General features: G+C 42.8%; 1 protein-coding gene across 1 annotated transcript in view; it reads right to left on the bottom strand.

The window, feature by feature from the left end:
* The window catches only part of SLC26A4 (solute carrier family 26 member 4), a 66,535-nt gene that overhangs the window by 10,434 nt on the left and 32,525 nt on the right, over positions 1-23,576 (bottom strand). The window contains exons 11-17 of the mRNA XM_068272685.1: positions 22,708-22,785; positions 22,038-22,133; positions 21,801-21,907; positions 17,241-17,310; positions 16,019-16,111; positions 15,821-15,916; positions 14,187-14,426 (exon numbers count right to left, since the gene is read on the bottom strand). Of these exons, the coding sequence (XP_068128786.1) occupies positions 14,187-14,426; positions 15,821-15,916; positions 16,019-16,111; positions 17,241-17,310; positions 21,801-21,907; positions 22,038-22,133; positions 22,708-22,785 (780 nt within the window). The remainder of the gene's footprint in view (positions 1-14,186; positions 14,427-15,820; positions 15,917-16,018; positions 16,112-17,240; positions 17,311-21,800; positions 21,908-22,037; positions 22,134-22,707; positions 22,786-23,576) is intronic.

Here is a 23,576-nt window from a genome sequence, read left to right as displayed (position 1 = left end):
TGCAGGCAATCTGATCACCCACCCACACCAATAGTTCGCCCGCAGATCCGACGTCAGATCACCTCCCAAGTGCAGTGTTTATATCTGTTCTCTACCCTAAACACCCACTAATTACCCATCAATCACCCCCTGTCACTGCTACCTATCAGATTAGACCCCTATCTGCCCCTAGGGCACTCAATCTCCCGCCCACACCCTCAGAATGCCCTCAGGCCCCAGCCCTGATCACCTCGCCAGTGCATTGCTTGCATCTATTCCCCTCGCTAATCACACCTTGAGACACCCATCAATCACCTCCTGTCACCCCCTAGCACACCTACCCATCAGATCAGGCCCTAATTTGCCCCGTGTGGGCTCCTGATCACTCGGCCATACCCTCAGATCCCCCTCAGACCCCCTTCCGATCACCTCCCCAGTGCATTGATTGCATCTATTTTCCCCTCTAACCACCCCCTGAGACACCCATCAATCACCTCCTGTCACCCCCCTAGCACTCCTATCCATCAGATCAGGCCCAATACAACCTGTCATCTAAAAGGCCACCCTGCATATGACCGGTTCCACAAAATTCGCCCCCTCATAGACCACCTGTCATCAAAATTTGCAGATGCTTATACCCCTGAACAGTCATTTTGAGACATTTGGTTTCCAGACTACTCACGGTTTTGGGCCCGTAAAATGCCAGGGTGGTATAGGAACCCCACAAACTGACCCCATTTTAGAAAAAAGACACCCCAATGTATTCTGTTAGGTGTATGACGAGTTCATAGAAGATTTTATTTTTTGTCAAAAGTTAGCGGAAATTGATTTTTTTTTTTTTCACAAAGTGTCATTTTTCACTAACTTGTGACAAAAAATAAAATCTTCTATGAACTCGCCATACACCTAACGGAATACCTTGGGGTGTCTCCTTTCTAAAATGGGGTCACTTGTGGGGTTCCTATACTGCCCTGGCATTTTAGGGGCCCTAAACCGTGAGGAGTAGTCTAGAAAACAAATGCCTCAAAATGACCTGTGATTAGGACGTTGGGCCCCTTAGCGCACCTAGGCTGCAAAAAAGTGTCACACATGTGGTATCGCCGTACTCAGGAGAAGTAGTATAATGTGTTTTGGGGTGTATTTTTACACATACCCATGCTGGGTGGGAGAAATCTCTCTGTAAATGGACAATTGTGTGTAAAAAAAATCAAACAATTGTCATTTACAGAGATATTTCTCCAACCCAGCATGGGTATGTGTAAAAATACACCCCAAAACACATTATACTACTTCTACACATATGTGGCACTTTATTACACCATAAGTACGCTAAGGGGCCCAAAGTCCAATGAGTACCTTTAGGATTTCACAGGTCATTTTGCGACATTTGGTTTCAAGACTACTCCTCACGGTTTAGGGCCCCTAAAATGCCAGGGCAGTATAGGAACCCCACAAATGACCCCATTCTAGAAAGAAGACACCCAAACGTATTCCGTTAGGAGTATGGTGAGTTCATAGAAGATTTTATTTTTTGTCACAAGTTAGCGGAAAATGACACTTTGTGAAAAAAAAACAATTAAAATCAATTTCCGCTAATTTGTGACAAAAAAATAAAAACTTCTATGAACTCACCATACTCCTAACGGAATACCTTGGGGTGTCTTCTTTCTAAAATGGGGTCATTAGTGGGGTTCCTATACTGCCCTGGCATTTTAGGGGCCCTAAACTGTGAGGAGTAGTCTTGAAACAAAAATGACCTGTGAAATCCTAAAGGTACTCATTGGACTTTGGGCCCCTTAGCGCAGTTAGGCTGCAAAAAAGTGCCAATCATGTGGTATCGCCGTACTCGGGAGAAGTAGTATAATGTGTTTTGGGGTGTATTTTTACACATACCCATGCTGGGTGGGAGAAATACCTCTGTAAATGACAATCTTTTGATTTTTTTACACACAATTGTCCATTTACATGTGTGGCACTTTTTTGCACCCTAACTGCGCTAAGGGGCCCAAAGTCCAATGAGTACCTTTAGGATTTCACAGGTCATTTTGAGAAATTTTGTTTCAAGACTACTCCTCACGGTTTAGGGCCCCTGAAATGCCAGGACAGTATAGGAACCCCACAAATGACTCCATTTTAGAAAGAAGACACCCCAAGGTATTCTGTTAGTAGTACGGTGAGTTCATAGAAGATTTTATTTTTTGTCACAAGTTAGCGGAAATTGATTTTTATTGTTTTTTTTTCACAAAGTGTCATTTTCCGCTAACTTGTGACAAAAAATAAAATCTTCTATGACCTCACCGTACTACTAACGGAATACCTTGGGGTGTCTTCTTTCTAAAATGGGGTCATTTGTGGCGTTCCTATACTGTCCTGGCATTTTAGGGGCCCTAAACCGTGAGGAGTAGTCTTGAAACGAAATTTCTCAAAATGACCTGTGAAATCCTAAAGGTACTCATTGGACTTTGGGCCCCTTAGTGCAGTTAGGGTGCAAAAAAGTGCCACACATGTGGTATCGCCGTACTTAGGAGAAGTAGTATAATGTGTTTTGGGGTGTATTTTTACACATACCCATGCTGAGTGGGAGAAAGATCTCTGTAAATGGACAATTGTGTGTAAAAAAAATTAAAAAATTGTCATTTACAGATATATTTTTCCCACCCAGCATCGGTATGTGTAAAAATACACCCCAAAACACATTATACTACTTCTCCTGAGTACGGCAATACCACATGTGTGGCACTTTTTTGCAGCCTAACTGCGCTAATTGGCCCAAAGTCCAATGAGCACCTTTAGGCTTTACAGGGGTGCTTACAAATTAGCACCCGCCAAAATGCGAGGACAGTAAACACACCCCACAAATGACCCCATTTTGGAAAGTAGACACTTCAAGGTATTCAGAGAGGGGCATGGTGAGTCTGTGGCAGATTTCATTTTTTTTTGTCGCAAGTTAGAAGAAATGGAAACTTTTTTTTTTTGTCACAAAGTGTCATTTTCCGCTTACTTGTGACAAAAATTAATATCTTCTATGAACTCACTATGCCTCTCAGTGAATACTTTGGGATGTCTTCTTTCCAAAATGGGGTCATTTGGGGGGTATTTATACTATCCTGGAATTCTAGCCCCTCATGAAACATGTCAGGTGGTCAGAAAAGTCACAGATGCTTGAAAATGGGAAAATTCACTTTTTGCACCATAGTTTGTAAACGCGATAACTTTTACCCAAACCAATAAATATACACTGAATGTTTTTTTTTTTTAATCAAAAACATGTTTGTCCACATTTTTCGCGCTGCATGTATACAGAAATTTTACTTTATTTGAAAAATGTCAGCACAGAAAGTTAAAAAAAATCATTTTTTTGCCAAAATTCATGTCTTTTTTGATGAATATAATAAAAAGTAAAAATCGCAGGAGCAATCAAATAGCACCAAAAGAAAGCTTTATTAGTGACAAGAAAAGGAGCCAAAATTCATTTAGGTGGTAGGTTGTATGAGCGAGCAATAAACCGTGAAACTGCAGTGGTCTGAATGGAAAAAAAGTGGCCGGTCCTTAACCTCCTGAGCGGTATGGACGAGCTCAGCTCGTCCATCACCGCCAGAGGCTGCCGCTCAGGCCCTGCTGGGCCGATTTTCTTCAAATAAAAAGCAGCACACGCAGCCGGCACTTTGCCAGCCGCGTGTGCTGCCTGATCGCCGCCGCTCTGCGGCGGTCCGCCGCGAGCAGCGGTGAAAGAGGGTCCCCCCAGCCGCCCGAGCCCTGCGCAGCCGGACCAATCAGTTCCGGCCAGCGCTAAGGGCTGGATCGGAGGTGGCTGACGTCAGGACATCCATGACGTCACTCCGCTCGTCGCCATGGCGACGAGGAAAGCCAAACAAGGAAGGCTGCTCATTGCGGCCTTCCTTGTTTATTGTGGGCGCCGGAGGCGATCGGAAGAACGCCTCCGGAGCGCCCTCTAGTGGGCTTTCATGCAGCCAACTTTCAGTTGGCTGCATGAAATAGTTTTTTTTTAATTAAAAAAAAACCCTCCCGCAGCCTCCCTGGCGATCTCAATAGAACGCCGGGGAGGTTAAGGGGGGGTAAAGCCCACGGTCCTCAAGTGGTTAATGTCTGCATTAGTTTCCTGCACCAGCAGGGATGCGTAAAAATGTACGCATGGCGGCCGGCCGACTCCTAGTCGGCAAAAATGAAGTGAAACTAGCTGGCAGCGGGGGACCAGCGGAGCCATGAGTGACTGCAAGGGCACAGGATGGCCGCAGGGGGCTGGTAGATGCCCCAGGTAAGTAGAGTTAAAGTTCTCTTTAAAGGATACCCGAAGTGACATGTGACATGATGAGATAGACATGTGTATGTATAGTGCCTAGCACACAAATAACTATGCTGTGTTCCTTTTTTTTCTTTCTCTGTCAGAAAGAATAAAATATCAGGTATGTAAGTGGACTCAGTCCTGACTCAGACAGGAAGTGACTACTGTGTGACCCTCACTGATAAGAAATTCCCCTTTTTATCTCTTTCTTGCCCTCAAAAGCCATTTTCTGCTAGGATACTGTTTTACAGTTGGAATTTCTTATCAGTGAGGGTCACACTGTATACACTTCCTGTCTGAGTCAGGACTGAGTCAGCCACTTACGTACCTGATATTTAACTCTTTCAGACAGAGAAAGAAAAAAAAGGAACACAGCATAGTTATTTGTGTGCTAGGCACTGTACATACACATGTCTAGCTCATCATGTCACTTCGTGCATCCTTTAACCACTTTGTCCTCCTTGACGTATAAAAACGTCAAGGAAGACAGGCGCGCTCCCGCGCGCGTGCACGGGCACTCCCGGCCGCGGAGTCGGTAGCCACGGAATCAATGTATCGGGCTACGGAGCCCGATCATTGATTCCTCTCCCCCGCTGAAAAAGCGACAGCTTCTCTCGGAAGCTTCGCTCTTTCTGAAGCTGTGTCCCTCTAAGCGTACATTGTACGCTTAGAGTGACGTCATGTAAAAAAAATCGAGATTGCCATCTTGTGGCCAAAAAGTAAAACTACAAGTAAATGCCCAAAAACATTACAATACACCAATATTTCTCCAAATAAAACACTTTTATATCCCACCCTCCCAAAAATGCCCACATAAAATGTTTAATAAAAAAAAACAAAAAAAAACATTACTATAAAAAAAAAAAACACATAAATATTTACCTAAGGGTCTAAACTTTTTAAATATCTATGTAAAGATGAAATATTTCTCTCTTTTTTTTTTTTATAAGCTTGTAAATAGTGATGTATGCAAAACGGAAAAAATGCTCTTTTATTTCCAAATAAAATATTGTCGCGATACATTGTGATAGGGACATAATTTAAATGGTGAAATAACCGTGACAAATGGGCAATAACAATACGTGGGTTTTAACTATGGAGGCATGTATTATTTTAAAACTATAATGGCCGAAAACTGACAAATAATGAATTTTTTCATTTTTTTTCTTATTCTTCCTGTTAAAATGCATTTACAGTAAAGTGGCTCTTAGCAAAATGTACCCCCCAAAGAAAGCCTAATTGGTGGCGGAAAAAACAAGATATAGATCAGTTCATTGTGATAAGTAGTGATAAAGTTATAGGCTAATGAATGGGAGGTGAACATTGCTCGGATGCATAAGCTGAAAAAGACTGAGCTGTTAAGTGGTTAAAGAGAGTCTGAAGTGAGAATAAATCTCGCTTCAGACCTCATAGATAGCAGGGGCATGTGTGCCCCTGCTAAAACGCCGCTAACGCCGCTTAACGGGGGTCCCTTCACCCCCAAATCCCCTACGTACAGCGGGGGAGCGCTTCTGCATTGGGGCAGGGCTAACCGCCATAGCCCTGCCCCACACGCATCTGTCAGACGCGTATCTCCGCCTCTCCCCCGCCCCTCTCAGTGAAGGAAGACTGCGATGCGCGTCTGATAGACGGTGCTGAGAGGCAGGGCTGCAGCCATTAGCCCTGCCTCTAGGAAGAGGATTTTACGACCAAGTTTGCGACCAACTTTTGCGGGGGTGGGTTTGGGGGTGAAGGGACCCCCGTTAAGCCGCGGGATAGCGGTGTTTTAGCAGGGGCACACATGCCCCTGCTAACTATGAGCTCTGAAGCGAGATTTATTCTCGCTTCAGAGTCTCTTTAACCCTCCTGGCGGTTTGTCAAAATCCGCCAGGGGGCAGCAAATACGTTTTTGTTTTTCTTTTTGTTTTTTTTCGAGGTCTCGCTACATGATAGCCGCAGTTCATCCCCCCAGTTCAGCAGCATCCCCCCAGTTCAAAGAACGGGATCTCCTGGAGGGCTTCCCCCGTCGCCATGGCAACGGGGTGGGATGACGTCATCGACGTCGTGACATCAAAGGGGACTCTGATCCACCCCACAGCGCTGCCTGGCACTGATTGGCCAGGCAGCGCACGGGGTCTGGGGGGGGGGCGGCTGCGGCGACGCGTATAGCGGTGGATCGGCGGGTAGCGACGGCGATCGGGCACTGCACGCAGCTAGCAAAGTGCTAGCTGCGTGCAGCAAAAAAAAATTATGCAAATCGGCCCAGCGGGGCCTGAGCGGTGCCTCCCGGCGGCATAGCCCGTGCTCAGCACGGGCTTACCGCCAGGGAGGTTAAGGAAATTCTTCCTTATAGCCAGATGATTAGGATAGGTAGAAATAATGCTACTGAGACCACCAGTGAATTACTACTAGGGGAATTGAAATATAGACTTATTAAAAGAGGTAATAAGGAAAAAAAACATTAAACAAAGTGCTCAGCTTTTATGAGGTAGTGAACGCTAATGTGGATATTGGGAATGCTGTAGATGTGATATACTTGGACTTTGCAAAGGCCTTCGACACTGTTCCTCACAAAAGTCTAGTGCAAAAGTTGAGGATGCAAGGACTGGGGAAGAGTCTGTGTGCATGGATAGGGAACTGGCTAATGGACAGAAAACAAAGAGTTGTGGTCAATGGATCATACTCAAAATGGGAGACTGTTAGCAGTGGGTCCGTACTGGGTCCAGTGCTCTTTAATTTATTTATTAATGACCTAGTAGATGCAGTAGTGAGCAATGTTGCTATTTTTGCAGATGATACAAAATTGTGCAGAATCATCAACTCTCAGGAAGATAGTGTCATATTAAAACAGGATCTGGATAGGATGGCTATATGGGCACATACATGGCAGATGAAATTTAATGTTGAAAAATGTAAAGTCATGCATTTTGGTCGTACCAATGGTCTAGCAACATACAAAATAAATGGGATACAGTTGGGGATATCAAACTTGGAGAAGGACTTAGGAGTACTCATCGACAAAAAGTTAAATAATCGTACTCAATGCCAAGCAGCTGCAGCTAAAGCTAACAAAATTTTGGGATGCATTAAAAGGGAAATAAAAACCTGAGATGCTAGCATAATATTGCCTCTGTTTAACTCTCTAGTAAGGCCACATCTGGAATATGGAATTCAGTTCTGGGCACCACATTACAAAAAAGATATTGCAGTTTTAGAGCAGGTGCAGAGACGAGCAACAAAATTGATACGAGGGATGGCATCATAATAGAAATAATTGTGAGATAAAATAAACATAATAGCTTCCTTTGTTGTTCTACCAGATCCGTCGTCTCTTTCAAAAAATATTCTACCGCTTGTATCCCCAATTTATGATCTCTAAACAGTATATAAGGAACTTATGTCCGCTATTATGTTTATTTTATCTCACAATTATTTCTATTATGATGCCAGGTATTATTTGCAGAAGGTGGGTACAGCCATGGGGACGAGATTCGCTCTGGGGTTCGCAAATTTATTTATGGCATATTGGGAGGAATTTGTATTGGGGGGACCCGAGGGCCCCGTTGCGGATCTCGTCCTGTGGAAAAGGTTTATAGATGACACTCTATTTATATGGAAAGGGGGGGATGCGAAGCTGAAGATTTTTCTGGACTGGTTGAACATTAAGAATGAATATAACTTGACATTTATTTGTGAATATAGTGAGAAAGAGGTAAATTATCTGGATTTGAATATTTTTATCGAAAATATGACAGTAAAGACCAAAACTTATTTTAAAAAAGTGGATACTAATAGTTATATTTATTTAGACAGTTGCCATCTTTTGAAGTGGTTGACCAACATCCCTAAAAATCAATTCACGTGGGTCAGGCGCAACTGCACAGAACTGACAGATTATGAAGCACAAGTAGGAATTTTGAAAACTAGATTTTTTGAAAAAAAGTATGATGTGTGTGAATTAGAGCGCACAATGGAAACTGTGAAAAATTGTCCGAGAGAAAATTTACTGGTAGAGAAGGAGAGAAGTAAAGAGATTCCACCACTTTGCATTAAAATGCAATACAACCAGCAGACGAAGTGTATACGTAATATTGTGGAAAAATACTGGCATATACTACAGCAGAATAAGACCCTAAACGGCATTTTAACGGATAAACCAAAATTTATTTTTAAAAAAGCATCTAACATTAAAAATATGATCGCACCTACAGTTGTGGACTGTAAAAAGGTTTTAAAAAAAGGGCAAGGGCGCTTTAAGGGATGTGGATTTTGTGTGCCCTGCAGGAATATTAAATATGAGGCTCCTATTTCTAACTTTGTATCTACAGCTACCAAGCTGCGTGTGCAATGCGATCGCCGACGCTATCCGTCGCGCCGGTGCGCTGCCTGGCCAATTAGTGCCAGGCAGCGCTGTGGGGTGGATCGGAGTCCCCTTTGACGTCACAACGTCAGTGACGTCATCCCGCCCGTCGCCATGGCGATGGGGGAGGCCCTCCAAGAGATCCCGTTCTTTGAACGGGTTCTCCTGATCTCCGATCACCGGAGGGCTGGGAGGATGCCGCTGAGCAGGGGCTATCATGTAGCGAGACCTTGTTGTTTTTTTAAAAAATGGCTTTGCTGCCCCCTGGCGGATTTTGATAAACCGCCAGGAGGGTTAAGAGGTGCAAAAAAACACTATCTTGTTAAAAGTGAATTTCAAGACCCTTTAAGGGCAAATTGGTTAAAAAAACTGCTTTAATTTGCAATTTCAGATGTGTACATTATACATAATGTGATAAGTTGAGAACAGGGAAGGATTTTGTGTGATTTGGAAATGGTGGATTATGCTATAATCTGTCCTTGTGAGATTGCATATGTAGGGGAGACTACTAGAGCCATGAAAGAGGGGTCTTATGAACAGGTGAAATCAATGAAATCTGGCAAAGGGTTGAAAAGACTTAACCTTCCTGGCGGTAACCCCGAACGTAGTTCGGGGTAAACCGCGCAGGAGGTTTTCTCAGGCCCTGCTGGGCCGATTTGTTTAATTTTTATTTTGCTGAACGCAGCTAGCAATTTGCTAGCTGTGTCAGCACACCGATCGCCGCCGGCCCGCGCTCAATCGCCGCTATCCGCTCCGCCGCGCCGCCCCCCCCCCCGACCCCATGCGCTGCCTGGCCAATCAGTGCCAGGCAGCGCTGAGGGGTGGATCGTGACTCCCATGGCGACGGGGGAAGCCCTCCAGGAAATCCCGTTCTTTGAACGGGATTTCCTGATCGGAGATCACCGAAGGCGATCGAATCGGGCAGGGGGATGCCGCTGAGGCTCGCTACATGATTTAAAAAAAAAAAAAACTGCTGCGCTGCCTCCTGGCGGAAAACATTAGACCACCAGGAGGGTTAAGGTCCGTACACAAAGGCAACGACGGGTCCGTTGTCACCTCCTGCTGGGCGTGTTTTCAGCAGACTGTACAGCGTGTGTACAGTCTGTCGGTGGACTGATAAGGCTGTTTCTGAGCCGGGCGGATCGCTCAGAAACAGCCTTATCAGTCCACCGACAGACTGTATACACGCTGTACTGTCTGCTGAAAACACGCCCAGCAGGAGGTGACGACTGACCCGTCGTTGCCTTTGATCAGGCGTGTATACGGACCTTAATAGTTTCTTTGGGATTGATAAAAGTAGAAATGATATACTGCTACAGATAGAATCCAACTGTTGGATTGGCTTCTTATCAGTCTTATCAGCTGTTTGAACAATAGCAAAATACTTTTTTAGTTGTTTCAACTTGTTTCACAACAAAAGTTGTTTGACAATTGTGTTGCATAAAAGACTGCTGTTGAGCGTGTGTATGGGGCTTTAGATTAGAAGTGTAGTGGCCCCTGGGGTTTAATGATAGAATAGATATGGGTTTATCTAGAAGATGTTGGTCTGTTAATTATCCTGGTATTGTCTACCTGCAATTAGTAAGACTGGCCCCTTCCCTTGCTGTTGCTTACCCTCTCCAAATAAAGTATATTAGATAATGGTTTCCCTTAATTTTGTGTAAAACTACTACTCCACATGTATCAACAAACAGCCAGTATATTTAGTGAGATATTAGTATACAACTGTAACAGGACAGTGTTATTCATATGGGGAGAAAGTATTGCAAGTTGGACCCCTCCTGATTCTTAAGGCATCCTATCTCTTTTTCTTTTCTACCTTTTATTTTCTGCTGTGTTCACCTTCTAAGCTTGAAAAAATATAATTGGGTTTGTTACAAATTGCTTTTAAGCTCAAGTGTGTCTATTGACTGCACTGCATTGGATGCATGGACCACCTGTAGTTAAAGCGGACCTAAACCAAACATTTTTTTAATTAAAAATATTTAGTTGCACCACTCTGACACATACAAAGACAAATAAACACTCCTTCAAACCTATGATCATTTCAGTGCATGCTTTTCACCCTTCTCTTTGTATAGCTAGGGTTATACTGGGGGCAGCCATTAGCAATTCCTCCATTGCCAGACACCATCTACTCCACCAGTTTGCCGGAAAAATCCCGGCAATTTGAAAGGAAGGGAGGGGTTCCTCCAATAAATGTAAAATATTTTATATTTGTCATCATGCAGCTGAAAAAAGGCTGCTATTTATTATTATAATTTAGAAAAAAGATTTTATTTCTGAAATCTTGTATTTTTAATTTGGGTCCACTTTAAGTAAAACATCCACAAGTTGGCATACTGTTAATCATATGTCCTGAAATAGAATGTGGAAGTATTTTGTAGGGAATGCGTTCCAGAATGAGCAGCCTCCCTTTCCTTTGATGTGATCGGCACAACAGAGATAGAGTACGTGGAATTATCTTTCCTGGAGCCATGCAGAATGGCGGGACTAGGTCTGCTTACACTTGAGTCGCTTATTTGCATAATTGTAAGTGGTGTGTTCTGCACTTTTTCTATTTACTTATGTTCCTACTAAAGTACAATTTGGGAAAGAGGTGTATAAAAGCTTTTAGAGGCACCAGGGCGCCTCTTGCCCAAATTGTGCATATAAGACCCCTCTACATATCTTGTTTGAGGGGTGGAGACAGGACACTCGTGGTTCCTTCCACGGTGGACACCTGTCCCCATTTTTTCCAGGAGTGCGACCAAAACCAGGTCCGAAAGGGCCACCCCGAGTGGAGACGGGTTTAAGATCTCTATCTGCTTCCTGTGAGCGGTTGCCCCTCCCTTTGTGAGCAGTACTTCAATTATTACTATTATATTTTTACTCTACATACCACACTATTGGGCTCCCGCTTTTGTTTTCTGTGTCTCTTTTTATAAGGTGTCAAGACACCTCCACCACACTTCCTACGAAAGTAATCCAATCTGAGTGAAAGACTATTAACTTAGCAATATGATTTTGAAATTTGAGAACCTGGGAGAAAATAAAAATACCCAGAGGAAACACATACAAGCCTGATATCTTACTTTTGACCCAACAGTGAACATAAATGTACAGAAAATTGTTCTTTTCTAAACAATAAACTGTTTAAGGGCCATTATTGTGAAAAAATACAAATTAATATGCACTCTCATCACTTTTCTCCTACGTTGCTGTCCTTTTCAGTATGCATCAAAAAGCTGTCAGATCTGACAGATTTTGGACTAGTCTATCTCCTCATGAGGGATTCCCAGGGGCTAAAACATCCCGGGCCCGTCCCTATCTGCCCTGGCAGGAAAAATCTTAGAATCCCTAACTAGTTTTTATTGCTGTACTTTCCTGTCCCAGAACTACCAGTTTTCATAGTAAAGCTGCAAAGCTCCGCAGAGGTCCGAGGGACGGCGGAGAGGATTTTTTTTTTCTTTGGAGACACAGACAGAAGATATATCTTGGCATATCCTAAAAATACAAAGTTTACTCTCCTGCAATCAACACATTGTTTAAATAGTGCTATAACTACATTTATCTGGGGAAATATTTGTGTATTGTAATGTTTTTTTACTTTTACTTGTAGTTTTACTTTTTGCCCAAAAGATGGCAATCTTGATTTTGTTTACATGACGTCACTCTAAGCGTACAATGTACGCTTAGAGGGACATAGCTTCAGAAAAAGCGTAGCTTCCGAGAGAAGCTGTCGCTTTTTCAGCGGGGGAGAGGAATCAGTGATCGGGCACCATAGCCCGATACATTGATTCCTGGGCTACTGAATCCGCGGCCGGGAGTGCGCGGGAGCGCGCATGTCCTCCTTGACGTTTTTATACGTCAAGGAGGACAAAGTGGTTAATCATAGCTTACATAATGTTATATAGCACTGGTTTAATTAGTCTAGTGCCGTCCCCTAAAAAGGGGTGTGTGGTCAATATTCTTAAGGTAACACACACACATATCGATATAAAATGGCTAGGTCAATATACAAAGTTATGTCTATTAAAACCAAAACACAGGAACAATGCCAGGTTACACTTGTATACAAAAACATGTATCCAAATCACAGATGTTTGAAGATAATGCATATAATAATATCAATCAAAAACAGACAAAAGCTTAGATGGAAATCTAATTATAGTGCAGCATTGATTGAGATTAAACTCCAGTGTCATAAATTAAGCTAATATCCAGTCTTGAGTTTAAACCCGCGGGCATGCGCGTGCCCAGCCTCCATATCCAGAAAGCCTGTATGTATCACCCCCTCTGATAGATTGTGTGATTCTCTCTACCCCTTGGAAAACAAAGCCCCTCATGTCACCCTGATGTACATTTAAAAAGTGTTTGGAAACATGGGACACATAGGCTTCATTCCTAAGACACCTAGAGGGCCTGTTGTAGTGTTCAGAGATAAGTTTTCGTAAGGGGCGTGTGGTACAACCTACATACTGGAGTCTACAAATGGCGCAACTAACGAGATATACCACATTGCTTGAATTACAATTAATGTATTGAATTACAATTAATGTACTGTTTGATCTGAAATTTCTTGTTTTTAGAAGTGGATATTATCTCACGGGTTGGGCCATGGACACAACAATATCTGCAGGTGTTGTACCCATACTTAAAAGAACCTTTATAGGTCAGCCAAGTGGGGACCTGTCTATCTGAACTAGAGAAAAGACTGGGGGAAAGTTGGGACCCCAGGGTGGGGGCTCGGCGTGCAGAGAATCTGCAGCCTTCTTCCAGGATTTTGCGGAGTTTAGGAACTGAGTGCAGAATGGGCAAGTATTTTTTAACAATGCTGACAATTTTGTTATATTCCAGGCTATAGGGAATCGTGAAAGTCAACCCCCTATTGTTTCTCGGTCTGCAGCCAGCATCCTTGTGTAACAACTCTTGTTGATTTTTGCACAACACTTGCTCTTTGGCTCTTTTAATAATAGAGTTGCCATAGCCCCGATCCTGGAGCCTCTTTTCCACCAAGTTCAGCTCTCGTTCCATATCATTGGAGTGAGAGCAGTTTCTGGCCGCTCTTAACAATTCTCCATAAGGAATCGCCCTCAGAGTATGTCTTGGGTGGCAACTAGAGGCTAAAAGAAGTGAATTCCCAGTACAGGCCTTGCGAATGGTTCTGGTGACTATCCTATTTAATGCTTGTGAACCACTTAAAGTCAGATCCAAATAATTGATCTCAGTAGGGTCATGGTAACTGGTAAATGACAAATTAAGGTTATTGTCATTACAATAGGATAGAAAATCCAACACAGAGTCCATGGAACCCCCCCATATCAGCAGCAGATCATCTATGTAGCGACCATACCAAAAAAATGTAATTCCTAAAGGGGTTCTCCAGTCCAAAGATGTGGAGCTCCTCCCATCATCCCATTTATAAGTTTTCCAGGGATGGGGAGAATTTGGCTCCTATCGAAGCTCCGCACCTTTGGAGATTTTGAACACCACCTAAAATACATCAGTTATACCAAATAGAGTAGGGTTTAAAAGAGTAGGATTTATAAGATATAGGTAAATATGATGAGTTAGATTTCTTACCACTTTTAGAGATCTTACTGCAACCACATCAACAAATGTTACTTGGCCAAAGTCCAAAATTAGGCTGTGATTGCTGACTTTGGGGATGTTGACTTTTATTGGTAGGTCTGAGTTCCAGTCAACTTTGATCTCAACTTCTCTCACTTGAACTTCCTCATTCTGTTCTGCCTCTGGTTCTTCTGGTTCATCATCTGGCTCAAATGCTTCATTATGAATTCCTGGCTCACTGAGGACACCATTCTATAACAAACAATTTAAATAGTAGTTTAAAATGTCTTAGTGTCTTCTTGTACGGATGACAGCGGATTCAAGATGTTTTAAATTACTTTAAATATCAGGTTATTGGAAGACAGGTAACTTAATTAAGTCTTAAAACCTCTAGGTAGAATCATAGAAAGGCAATTATTAAAAAAAATATTGACATAGTTTTCAATATAAACAGAAAGTTAAAAGCTGCAAGCTGTCATCACTCAATACAGTCACTAAAACTGCTGTGTATTCAGTTGCCCATGAAGGGGTGGGGCAAGGGAGAATCCTAAATTATAAGTAGGGAAGCCCCTGTCATCCGAAGGAGTAATTCCTTTATACCATATTTGGCGACGGGATGGGGAGGCAAAGATAGGTAAACTGCTGGGCTTGTAATGACAATAGAACCTGTCAAATCAAACGGGACTATTCTAACAATGAAGCCAGGAAGTACGCTAAATGTTTTATCATTTAGGCCCAAAAGCCACATTGCTTTACTTTATATTATCACTAATGCTGTCCTTTGTAAGCATATCTGTTTCCTATCTCCACCATTTCCAATTTCTGTATGTGTTCCAAGCCTGTGAAACAGACAGTTGGAGTAACCTCCATAGAAGGACCTGAAAGGCTTAATCAGCCTGGGACAACTGTTGCCGGTCTCAAGTGAACTAATGTGTTCCTGTACCCTTAGTCTGATCTGCCTAATGGGCTTCTCTATGTAATAGTGTGAGAAGGTGCACCACAATACATATACCATGTGTGGTCCTGCATGAGCTCTTCACCCAAAAATAGCAGCTCTGAAACTTTAGCAACAAACACTGTGTACATTGGCTAATGGTTACTGCAACATTAAATAGAGAGTTTTTTTGCATTCACCATGTTTTCATTTGTTCTTCTATATGTAAAGGTCCGTATCCACGCCGGACTGGAGGCAACGACGGGTCCATCGTCACCTCCCGCTGGGTGGGCGTTCCAGCGACAGTCCGGCGTGTGTACAGTCTGTCTGCAGACTGATACGGCTGTTTCTGAGCGATCCGCCCGGCGGATCACTCAGAAACAGCCGTATCAGTCCGCCGACAGACTGTACACACGCCGGACTGTCGCTGGAACGCCCACCCAGCGGGAGGTGACGACGGACCCGTCGTTGCCTCCAGTCCGGCGTGTGTACGGACCTTAAAGGTCAACACACAGAGTGGAGTTACCAAAGGATGGACATAAAACCCTAAACCTAAAATAACCTGGAAACGAGGAGCTGACCGCTACAACCCACCACGATATTCCAGGAGGGAGAAAGGCCACCAGAATCCTCTACAACTTAAGCATGATATTTGGGTACACCATATAAAAACATACAAACATATGCACACATTTCGGAAATAAGTATTTACCTTAGTTGCTGATAGCTGTCCTTTCTTTATCAGCTTGTGTATTTTCCGCAGTGCTTTGGTCCTCTTGTTAAAAACTCTGACGGAATCATAGCCAACCTGTGATGAAATAGGATGTTTTTGCCAGATGCAGAGTTGTTTCCATGACCATCTTTGTGCTAAATAAAATAACTCTTACATCTTAAATGGTAATATACTCACAGCCTTGTTGATACCACTTTTAAGACCATCAATATTTCCATAGAAGATACCACTAGTAAACCGAACTATTTTAACTCCTTCCACTTCCACAGCCTGCAGTGAAATAAAAGTAAATAATTCCAACATTTTATAACATGCAAGAGATGCTTAATATTTTTATACTAAAACCTCAGGTCCACAAAGGAAGCAATGGCAAGCAGTTCATGCTGCTCATCAATGCATATAAAATGCTGCCCATTTATAGCACTCACAAGGTGTCACCATGAACTATTTAGATATTCTTTAGTAGTACTGGTCCGAGCCCTATCCCATAGAGCCATATCAGTCCCTGCCATGCACTGATGAGGTCCAGAAAGTCTGAAACAGGCTGTCTACATGTGGGGTTGATGTGGCTCTGTAAAATTTAAAGCTATAGGGTCACTATACACCAGTGGTTCTGGATGCAAGCCTGGTATCAGGGGCATAAAGAGATAATTTTCATATTGTGAACTGCAATACTTACTAAACATATATTGAATAATAAATCAAGAACTAATAAATGATTATTGTAATAATGTGTCACTCACTAATATGCACATAATGCTAGAATACAGTGATAAAGCTAATCAGTATATTGTAATCACTTCTACCTAATGTATAATCTGTCCCTGTCTTTCATAACAGCATGAAAACTCAGCAGACTGACAACACCCCCCCCCCCCCCTCTTCTCCCTCCTTATAAAGGCCTGTGTTTGGATTTAGGCTGTAATATTATACTGGTTCTTACTGAAAACCACCCACATGGTGAATACAGCTGCCAAATTAGAGGAAATATTTTTACTGCATCACATAGGGGGAGTGGCACCTGTACAATGTCTTTCTGCTGTGTGCAGGTGCAAAGAGTCACTTGGGGGGGCTCTGCCCCCAATGCACATGTGCCAACGTAATGCTTTATTACACAGTGTGGTGCCAAAGATGGTCAAACTCTCTCACTTAGAACAACACTTTGGTCAGAGGGACCGGCATGTCAGGTTAGCATTGAAAATAGTACCATAATTAGGTGAAAAAGTACTTTCAAAATATAACCAATACCAGTATATTCTTATTTGTTGGTGGCTTTAAAGGCATTTCATTTATGAAAAAGGGCCGATGTATCTTATGTGCTACATTAGTGCTACATTTCAAAGAAAATCATTAATAATTATAACATGCTACTCTTTTTCCCTAAAGATTTTCTACTTACAGTTTTGTACACTTTAAGCTCCTTGTAGAGCTCTGTTCCGGGGATGTTTCCAAGACTACCGCATGATGGGCTGAAACAATAAAAAGGATAAATGTAAATGATCAAAGCTCACTTTACCCTATTTTTTGATGAATAAAGATATCCCGGTTACTGATTTTCCTCCAGTAGTAGATATCAGGGCAGCAGCAGTATTTTGTGAAGCAGGCCATCTATCCAGCCCATACTCTGCTGTTACTGGTGCCTTGTTTATGGGTGTTGTACTCCAGGCTGGATTTATGCTCTTTGTGCTCCTAGTCCAAGGATGTTGTTGCTCCCCTTTCTTGTGCAGTAGCGCTCCTTCCATTTTATGTGCTGCCCCCTCTTCCATGTGTCTCATCCCTCTACAGCAGGGGTGCCCACAATATTTCGGCTCGCGAGCTACTTTAAATTTTGCCAAATCCAGGAGATCTACCAACTTTTAGGTAGCTAGGTAAAGGTGCCTTCAGTATAGATAGTTAGGTATAGGGGCCTTCAGTATAGGTAGCTAGGTGTAGGTGCCTTCAGTATAGGTAGCCAGGTATAGATAGCTAGGTGTATCGGGCCTTCTGTATAGGTAGTCAGGTATAGATAGCTAGGTGTAGGGGCCTTCAGTATAGTTAGCCAGGTATAGTGTAGTTAGGTGTAGGTGCCTTCTGTATAGGTAGCCAGGTATAGTGTAGTTAGGTGTAGGGGCCTTCTGTATATGTAGCCAGGTATAGTGTAGTTAGGTGTAGGGGCTTTCTGTATACGTAGCCAGGTATAGTGTAGTTAGGTGTAGGGGCCTTCTGTATAGGTAGCAAGGTATAGTGTAGTTAGGTGTAGGTGCCTTCTGCATAGGTAGCCAGGTATAGTGTAGTTAGGTGTAGGGGCCTTCTGTATACGTAGCCAGGTATAGTGCAGTTAGGTGTAGGGGCCTTCTGTATAGGTAGCAAGGTGTAGTGTAGTTAGGTGTAGGGGCCTTCTGTATAGGTAGCCAGGTATAGTGTAGTTAGGTGTAGGGGTCTTCTGTATAGGTAGCCAGGTATAGTGTAGTTAGGTGTAGGGGCCTTCAGTATATGTAGCCAGGTATAGTGTAGTTGGTGTAGGGGCCTTCAGTATATGTAGCCAGGTATAGTGTAGTTAGGTGTAGGGGACTTCTGTATAGGTAGCCAGGTATAGTGTAGTTAGGTGTAGGGGCCTTCTGTATAGGTAGCCAGGTATAGTGTAGTTAGGTGTAGGGGCCTTCTGTATAGGTAGCCAGGTATAGTGTAGTTAGGTGTAGGGGCCCTCTGTATAGGTAGCCAGGTATAGTGTAGTTAGGTGTAGGGGTCTTCTGTATAGGTAGCCAGGTATAGTGTAGTTAGGTGTAGGGGCCTTCAGTATAGGTAGCCAGGTATAGTGTAGTTAGGTGTAGGGACCTTCAGTATAGGTAGCCAGGTATAGTGTAGTTAGGTGTAGGGGCCTTCTGTATAGGTAGCCAGGTATAGTGTAGTTAGGTGTAGGGGCCTTCTGTATAGGTAGCCGGGTATAGTGTAGTTATGTGTACGGGCCTTCAGTATAGGTAGCCAGGTATAGTGTAGTTAGGTGTAGGGGCCTTTTGTATAGGTAGCCAGGTATAGTGTAGTTAGGTGTAGGGGCCTTCAGTATATGTAGCCAGGTATAGTGTAGTTAGGTGTAGGGGCCTTCAGTATATGTCGCCAGGTATAGTGTAGTTAGGTGTAGGGGCCTTCTGTATAGGTAGCCAGGTATAGTGTAGTTAGGTGTAGGGGCCTTCTGTATAGGTATCCAGGTATAGTGTAGTTAGGTGTAGGGGCCTTCAGTATATGTAGCCAGGTATAGTGTAGTTAGGTGTAGGGGCCTTCTGTATAGGTAGCCAGGTATAGTGTAGTTAGGTGTAGGGGCCTTCTGTATAGGTAGCCAGGTATAGTGTAGTTAGGTGTAGGGGCCTTCAGTATAGGTAGCTAGGTGTAGTGTAGTTAGGTGTAGGGGCCTTCTGTATAGGTAGCCAGGTATAGTGAAGTTAAGTGTAGGGGCCTTCAGTATAGTTAGCCAGGTATAGTGTAGTTAGGTGTAGGGGCCTTCAGTATATGCAGCCAGGTATAATGTAGTTAGGTGTAGGGGCCTTCTGTATAGGGAGCCAGGTTAGGTGCCTTCAGTATATATTGCTATGAGTAGAGGCCTGGGCCACTTACCTCCCTCCAGTTCCAGCAGCGGTGTCCGGGGCTCATTCTAGTTTCCCCCTCCTTCAGCCACGGCTGGCTGGAGTGCAGATGGGTGAACGCTCCAGCGGACGAAGGGGGGGGGGGGGGTTCAGGCAGCATGCGTGCGTGCATGCATTGTGCCCGGTGCCACCCCCAGCTATGACGTCGCGGCTTCTGCCTCCTCAACTGCACCGCCTCTCTCCTCCCCTGCCTTCTGATTCGCCAGCGTCCGGCAGCATAATCTGATAGCTGCCGGCTACAAACACAAAATTTAATGTGACGTGGCCACCTGGCCGCGATCTACCAAATAGGCGGTCGCGATCTACCGGTAGATTGCGATCGACCTATTGGGCACCCCGCTCTACAGCATCCCCTCTCTTTTATGAACAGCTTCCTTGATCATCATCGGTTTAAATGTTTCATATGTTGTTCCCCATTTCAGCCTCTTCTTTCATATGTAATAACCCCTCTTTCATGCCCAGGTGCCTCCTTGGGCAGCAGCCACCCAAGGCCTGGGCCTTTGTGGCCTTTCCAGAAATCTGGCCCTGAAACCTGTATTATATAATGCTGACCAGTCTGACTCCTGTATCCTCACTGTGTTGCCTATACTTTACTTTCCTACGCTTCTGGTAAAATGTATACGCTATGGGCTTGCTATACACCAGTGGTTCTGGATATGTGCAGTCTTGCTTTCAGGGATTTAAAGAGATGATTTGCATATTCAGCAGTGACGCATCATGGGAGATCTCTCTTATTCACTTAAAGCTGAATTATCACAAATACCTTCTGTTTTAAGAAGGCAGATTCATAATGTTTACATGATAGAAGTCAATACTGGCACTACTTTATTACAGGCAGCAATGCTGTGTGGTCAGATTGTGTGCTGTGACAGCTGCTGCCATGTGAACAAATCACCTCCGTCAGCTCCTAAATCTCAAGTAAAATATTGTTGGGCTAATTCATAGGGTTTGAGGGGGGTACTGATTTTTTTTGGTTAGGGCCCATTTACACTGAGGCCCCATTTACACTTACATAGTTACATAGTTGCATAGTTATTTACATAGTTACATAGTTATTTTGGTTGAAAAAAGACATACGTCCATCGAGTTCAACCAGTATAAAGTACAACACCAGCCCGCCCCCCACATACCCCTGTTGATCCAGATGACTTAATCAGTTGCTCTCAGTTATAACTGAAAGAAAACTGATTTTCAAAGTAATGCTATGGCACCTTTCACACTTAAAGAGAACCTGTACTGAGTAAAAATATTTAAAATAAACACATGAGGTAACTTCAAATGAACATTACATAGTTACCTTGCCATCAGTTCCGTTCAGAAGCTCACCATTTTCTTCTGACAATAATCCCTTCCAGTTCTGACAACATTTTGTCAGATCTGAAATATATCAGTTGCTGTCAGTAAAATATCAGTTGCTGTCAGTTATAGCTGAGAGGAAAACTGATGTACCAGGTAATGTCCATGTTTCCCTATGGCTCAAGTGGGCGATGTTACAGTTTAACTGTGTGTTGACCAGAAAGCTGTTATGGGTAATGGCCATTTTCAAAATGGAGGTCGGAAAATTCCGTTGATCACAGTGGACAAATAGGACTCTGCTTATTTTGACTTTTAATTTTCAGTTCAGGTTTTCTTTAATGCATTTGAACTGAAATCCTCTTTCCAATGCACGGGGCCTTAATCAGTTGGTGTATTAGTGTGCGTTAGTATGCGTTAGTGTGCGTTAGTATGCGTTTTTTCCATAGCAGTGCATTGTGAAAAAGATTTCAGTTAAAACGTGTTAAGTGTGAAAGGTGCCGTAGGAAAACATGAGCATTACTTTGAAAATCTGTTTTCTTTCAGTTATAACTGAGAGCAACTGATTAAGTGTAAAAGGACCCTAAGGGCCGGTTTCCACTGCAAAGTGATGCGAATGCGGCTACCTAGCCACATTGCATCACTTCCGCTGCCGCCCGCATCACGTCAAGGGAGCAGATGGGACGCAGCTGCGGGCGGATGCGGCCGTGCGAGAATCTGCAGCATGCTGCAGATTCTCGGATCCACATAACATGCACACAGTGGAAACTCTTCCATTGCCGTGCATGTGTTTCAGGACACCTGCGGTGCGATGCGGCTACATAGCCTTCTTGTCGAAACGGGCCCTCAAGCTTCTGCTCCTATACATTGACTCTTTCATGTCAGTTTCAAGGTCAGTCTCAGATTATTACTAGCACCTTTTACTCTTTAAGTGAGGGACAAAAGTTGAAAGGGCAACACTATTTCCTACCTTCCAATCAATCCAATGTGTAGAAAAATGCCTTACTAAAACACCACATAAGCATTTTTATATTAGAGAATATACTCACAACTGAACACGAAGTATCACAGTGAGTAGTCCAAACAGTAATCCAGCCAGGAGACCCAAGTCAAGTCCCAGAAGAATGGATGCAATACAGGTAAACACCCAAAGGACCTAAAATGCAAAATATATATCTCATAAAATGGCAGATTGGGGTGTGGAGGTATGCAGGTTGTCATTTACTTCATAGTTTCTTTTTTTGCCACTTTTAAATGTCACCACATCTAAAGCTTTCAGTACTTACTGAGTCCCACTTGTTTTGTCTCCATAAGCGCGGTACATCAAACACTTGCCAGAACATTCCCTTAAGATTCGCTATAACAATAGCAGCCAGGACAGACTGTGATGAAGCATACATAATACAGTTAATGATCTTCATATAGAAGACTAATACAGTAAATCAGTTTTGAACCATTTCCTTACAAAGTGCAACTTTGCAATACCACATAGCCCTAGATGTTATATAAGGAAAGCAGTCATTTTCTCCTCTAGAGTAAGAAGAAAGATAGTAACCAGGAAATGTTTATCCTGTACATCTTTTTAACTTCCATTTCCATAACCATTAAGATGCATAAATGAGAACACAGGAAAGTGGTTAATGACATACAGGAAGAGGCTCAGCAACTAATCCTTTCCCAGATGGTACTTTATGGCCTATTCCGTAACATTAATGGAAAACTACAGTAATTGTGAAAGGTGGCAGAATCTATGTCATCTAACATTTTTAAAGGAGAAGGTTTGGCCATTTAAAAATTAGATTCAAAACTTCAAGGAACACAGATTCCTTTACAACTTTCAATGAAAAACACAACACAAAAAACATTGTCTTGGAAGGAATTAAGAAGGAATTGTGAGTAAGAAGTATGAGTTTTTTTTTAAATGATACATATTTGCAAATCCATAAAAAAATATACCTTCTGCAGTGGTTCAAGGAGTCTTCCGAGTGCCACGATGGCGATGAACACAATGAAGGCTGAAATAATACCAGCGATCTGCAAGATATCGTTCATTTGAGGTCACACATGTAATAACAGTATTGAGCTCACAGTAAAGTACATAACCAGAAATGCCTGATGGTGGCCAGTAAAGATCCAATCTTTTGTGTCCAATCTTCACAAAACTATGTAGATTATACATAGATTTGTGAAGATTAGATGAAAAAGATTGGATCAATAGTGGCCACCAAGACATATTAATTTACATATTTTCATATTTTTATCTTAAGGACCATTGTGAAGAAAAACTGTGTACATACATGTAAGGTGTATTAGGGGTCAGTAAAAATAGACAGAGCAAAACTAAACAGTACTGGTAACCACTTAGTGTAGGACTAATACTCACAAAATTAGGTCAGCTGACTAAGCAACCACTGCGCAGGCTGGTTGTGTAAGGGACCCTTTAAGAGATGCTCACACGCTCATGTTGCTGGTATTCTTACTTGAAGGAGGGATTCGTTCTGCATAACATGTTTTATTTGCTCTATCATTCGAGTTTCTGTCCATAACACAGTTTTGTTTTACTTTGGGTGTAAGTATGCAGTGATTTGCACTCCTTTTTATCACTAAATCATTTTATTGCCGGGCGGGGCGGGGACATTCTTTCTACTTCCATATACAGTATAAGATGTATATGTGTCTCAGAGCAAAATGCACTGTAAATTACTTTTTCTTATGTAGATATCACATACAGTGGGTATTATTAATTTGACTGCTCTGAACCATTTATGGTCATGTTTTAGATTATTACATTTCCTCATGGAGGATTCTCATTTAGTTTTTTAAAA

The sequence above is a fragment of the Hyperolius riggenbachi genome, chromosome 3, assembly GCF_040937935.1.
Source record: "Hyperolius riggenbachi isolate aHypRig1 chromosome 3, aHypRig1.pri, whole genome shotgun sequence".
Lineage (NCBI taxonomy): Eukaryota > Metazoa > Chordata > Amphibia > Anura > Hyperoliidae > Hyperolius > Hyperolius riggenbachi.
This window is presented reverse-complemented; position numbering and strand designations above follow the sequence as displayed.